Here is a 4,846-nt window from a genome sequence, read left to right on the forward strand (position 1 = left end):
TGTTGTTGCTGGCGTCTACCACTGTTAAAAATGTTTGGCACTGACAATAACTCTCGCTATGTCACGTGATTGTATTATACTGCAACTCAATTACATACATAAAAAAACGTGTAATTAAAACGTAGAAACGAACAAATAGGATTATAATATTTAATGATTAAGTAATAACATATTAATATTTAATTAATTTTTCGTAACAATTTAGTATATTTTTAGAGAAAAGTAACATTTTGCCCGTTGGAATTTTTGGTGGAGGATCTTATTGACCTCAAAGTGGTCTGCTTGACCGATGAGTTCTGATCCCAGCGTCGAAGGAAAGACGCGTGTTGTCCACCTGATTCCCTGTAAAATGCACAAAAACCTTCTTAACTACATTTTGTTCGTATTTATTCAAATTTAAATAATTTAAGATTTTTTTTCTGTAAATTTCTTGTCGTCCTGTACATCCAATTGATGTAAAAATATTAGACCTGAAAACATTTTTCAAAAAGTTGTTAGAAATAATCTTTTTTATCTTCGATCTTGTAAAAAACAACAATAAATTTTGTAAGTATCAAAATTATGTACGAAATGAAAAAGCAATTATACAAAGCGATGAATATGTGAATTACTTGATTCCATACGTGACTATCTATCGATATTGACAGGACTAAATTAATGTCAAGTCACGAAAATGATTAGTACAACGGGTCTCAGTTGACGTTGACTGTAAATACGAATTTAATTAACTCTGATGTGAGATATAGATTGTCGAGTGTAACAAATCATTAACAAAACTTATCTACTATGACTACGAGTTCGGATATTCAACTAAAAAAGACAAATAAGTTTCCAAGGTCAGTGAAATTACGTAGAATTTTTTTAAGAAATGTAAAAGTCTTTAAACATGTGTTTGGACTGTGTAAATACAAAGAAAAGTGCAAGGAATAATGCCACTTTCATCTAAAATCTAATAGAGTTGTGGCCAACAATGAAAATAAAAAAAAACATACAGTTGATAAGTAAAACCAATCGAGACGCTCCATCTTTTTAAAATAGGTTAAGTATACATTAAATTAATAATAAAAGATCATTAAATAAACATGCATTTAACTAGTGAACAGGCGTGAAGTGGAAGTTATTCCGCGTTTCGTCTGCGCGATGACTGTGCGTTCCGGAGGCCTTATTTTAATCCTAGCGAAAGAGGTGAGGGGATGCATGGGAAGGTAAAATATTATCTTTCTGTGCGTCGCATATTCCGTCGGTTAAACTACGTGCTCGTTTGCCACAATTTAAAATAGTACTGTTAGAAATAAACATAAAATGACTTTAATAACGTACTTATCGCTTTGATTGGAACGTTTCTTTTTCGGCCATAAATGGAAAGCTCCATAGATAACGGGATTAACGAGACTGTTTGACATGCCAAAGAAAAAGATTCCAGACAAAAGGTTTTCGCCCAACTGAAAAAAGGATTCATTATTTAGGATTATGCATATCAAAGATCATACTGGACTTATAAATACACCTACATTTTAAACTGTATAAAAATTATTCAAGATACATAAACGACTACACGACTACGAGATAATGACTGTCGACGCGGCTCACCACCCGTCTCGTTTCGTCTCTCAAGGGCGAAAAGTGGATTGCGAAGGTTCGTTTAGCCACGCCAATTGGAGGTCCGTGGTCTCTGCCTACCCATCTGGGTGAGACGTGAGTTGTGGTGTGTTAACGTAAATATTTAATTTTCATATTGGCAATAGAATTATTATATAAACTTACATTTTTCTCAGGATTCCAGAAAGTGAATAAAATCATCATTATGTAGTAAGGTGTCCACCAAATCGCGAATGCTGTCACTATGACGATAGACATTCGCAAAGATTTCATTTTAGCTCTGTCAATTAGCTTCGTTCTGTTAACATCTAAATTTGAAAGTATTTCATGTCTCTTGCAACCTATTTCAAATATCCTTTTGCTCCCTGTAAATATTGAAAATTAAGTTAAACACCAAATGGATAAAAATATAGAAAATATATATTACTTCTTACTAATATTATAAATATGTTTAGATGAATGGATGGATGGAATGATCTTTGTTATAAGGTACTTAAATTTCGCGTGGACGGAGTTGTGGGCGACAGTTATTTTCCAATAAATAGAAGTTGATTTACGGATAATTTAAATAATTAATTTTAACCCTATTTTAATATGAATTTTCAATTAAGCTTATTTTATATCTGTGGTCGGCTATTTTATCTCGATTGATGACGCAATAAATGAAATATTTGTTTTATATCATTTATTTATCGCCTTCACAAAACAATTGAAATATTATTTTAAGAGATATTGAATGGATATTGTTTCAATCAGATTGCGGTTTTATAACTTGTATTTATTAATGATACTTGTGGATTAACATTGTTTGATGAAGGAACTGTATTCTCGGATAGATGACGTTAGAGATATGCCACAAGCAACAGCAGCGTGTTATCGGGGTAATAGTATGCCACATAACAAATGCGGGATCAGACTGAATACCCATGTTGGTAGACAGTCAATTCACTGCAAACTATTTTGCAATCGGTACTTCCAGGTCATTGACCTATTGGATTACGAAAGTATACTATAACAGTAAGTTTAAATGAAGTTTAGTTAGATCCTTAAATGTTGCTTACCCTCTATAGTTCGTACTGTAGATATATAAGTAGAGATCAGAATTATCAAAGGTATGATGAACATAAATACAAGTGATAAAGTCGTGTAAGTTTGCTCCTGCCATCGCTCCGTGTAGAATCCGTGTGTTACACATTGATGAAATTCCTCAATAAAAGGTCCTCTTGCAACTCGAAAAATAATTGCCTAAAAAAAATAACTCGTGTCTTTCAATTAAAATACCACAAACATAAACAATTCTCCTATCGAATAACAAAACTTAGATTAAACATTTCAACGTGGAAATATTCATTTTATTTGTTTATTTACAAATATGTAATATGAAGCAAAACATAGAACATTTACTTAGTTAATTTAAGATTTAATTAAAACTGTAATTAAGTACGTTTGTGTTTGTGATATTCTGTTATTTGCAGTCGAGATAAACGATATAACAACAAACGAATAGTTCAAATGATGTAAACAAGCTAGTCTTCTAAATACTTTAGGTAGTTAGTTAGTGTTTTAGGTTTCACAGTGGTGGAGCCCGCTTTAAAATCTTCGCACGAATTGGCCCAGCTCGCCCGGTGAAATACCATGACCACACAGAAGACGGGCGTGAAGTGGAAGCAACGTGTTTCATCTGATGAATGTGCGATCCGGAGGCCTAATTATAGTCCTCTTTCCCTTCCCACCCTTATAAGGAAAGGATGGGAAGTGGAAGTGGACTTTCTGGATGAGAGGATGTATAGAAAGGTAACATATTTTCTTTCTGCGCATCCTCTCCTCCGTCGACTAAAGCAATCCAACGCATATTCAATTGCGTAAGTCTATGGGCAACGGTCGCTTCGCTTTCAGCGATTTCAGGTGGCCACTAGCTCGTTTGCCACCTTTTGATATAAAAAAAAAACTTAAATAAAAATAAATCTTACCTGAGGCACACTAAGTATAAAACTTAGGATCCAAGCGATGATTATCAATTTAGAACTCCGAGACGCTGTAGCTAAACTCTTCATAGGATATTTGACGGCCAGCCATCGGTCCACGCCAATTAGAACCAGAATAAATGTGCTCAAATGTAGAGCAAACATTTGAGAAAATTTAAACATCTTGCAGGTTACATTACCGGCGTACCATTGTACTGATAATGACCAAGCGGCTTCACCCGCTAAACAAAACACCGTAACAAATAAATCAGCTATGCTAAGTTGAAATATTAAACGATATATTGCGGTACAAGACGGTCTAGTACGTCCTCTATTTTGATTTCCTCTTCTAACACTAATTAGAGTTACTATATTGCCAAAGAATGACAATGCAGCCAGTACTGAAAGTATACTAGCCTTCATAATTGTGATATTTGTTAAGGTAGGTGCATGTTCTAAGCATAAAATATTGGAATCGTTGTAAATATGGACGACATTGTCAAAATGTTCTGCTGTAGATCTGTTAATAAGTTGTGCCGCTACACATTGTTCTATTGACCACACGCTGATGTTCAATTCCTTATTGTATTCGTCATTTAACGTCATATTACTAGTATTAATTACTTTGCCCTCTAACATATTTATTTTCCCATTCATTTGTTTTTATTGCTTCATACCTATAAGTATTTTTATCTGTAAAATAAAATGTTATGATTTTACACCTACAATCCTCTATCATATATATTTCTCAGTCATAACTATATTTTTATATGCTCTCCAAGTCTTCGTATGTCACATCGTTACATCATATTACATCTTCAAGTTACGCTACTGGGGTAACATAAAACATTATAATTACATACTACTAGCTGTTGCCCGCGACTCCTTCCGCGTGAAATGATAAAAACTGAGTTCCTGGCAATTATTCGAATTTTTCTCATCTTTTAAACTTTACCTACGAATATTTCAAGATAATATAAATCTATTCAGCCGTTCTCGAGTTTTAGCGAGACTAAGAAACTGCAATTGATTTATATATATATATATATATAGATTACCCTAATGTAATATCTAGTATATAATCTGAATACAGATAAATAATTCAAAGATAATTTTTAAATAATTAAAAAAAAGAAATTAACAATGTTGTTAGGAATAATTGTTTCGCTTTTGTATATAAATCATCCGATCTTCAATCGCTGAGCAATCAATTCAATGTGGATCAAAATAACCAAGACATAAAAAGACACAAAATACAAAAATAACTAACATAATAATCATGA

At 33.0% G+C, this 4,846-nt stretch overlaps 1 protein-coding gene across 1 annotated transcript; it reads right to left on the bottom strand.

The window, feature by feature from the left end:
• Window positions 1-212: 212 nt before the first annotated feature.
• Window positions 213-4,229, bottom strand: NGR-A21 (neuropeptide receptor A21). Its single transcript, XM_013314206.1, has 5 exons — window positions 3,570-4,229; window positions 2,661-2,844; window positions 1,765-1,964; window positions 1,321-1,442; window positions 213-342 (listed from the first exon to the last, which is right to left on the bottom strand). Exons 1-5 carry the CDS (start codon window positions 4,218-4,220, stop codon window positions 213-215), a joined length of 1,287 nt encoding a protein of 428 aa, XP_013169660.1. The 5' UTR covers window positions 4,221-4,229.
• Between the last annotated feature and the right edge of the window lie 617 nt (window positions 4,230-4,846).

The sequence above is a fragment of the Papilio xuthus genome, unplaced genomic scaffold, assembly GCF_000836235.2.
Source record: "Papilio xuthus unplaced genomic scaffold, Pxut_1.1 DF827461.1, whole genome shotgun sequence".
NCBI lineage: Eukaryota > Metazoa > Arthropoda > Insecta > Lepidoptera > Papilionidae > Papilio > Papilio xuthus.

Coding starts and splice junctions, on each gene's coding strand:
- NGR-A21 (XM_013314206.1), bottom strand. CDS start 4,220: ATGAATGGGAAAATAAATATGTTAGAGGGCAAAGTAATTAATACTAGT. Junction 2,845..3,569: donor TTATACTTAGTGTGCCTCAG/GTAAGATTTATT, acceptor TATTTTTTTTAG/GCAATTATTTTTCGAGTTGC. Junction 343..1,320: donor CGTTCCAATCAAAGCGATAA/GTACGTTATTAA, acceptor TGCATTTTACAG/GGAATCAGGTGGACAACACG.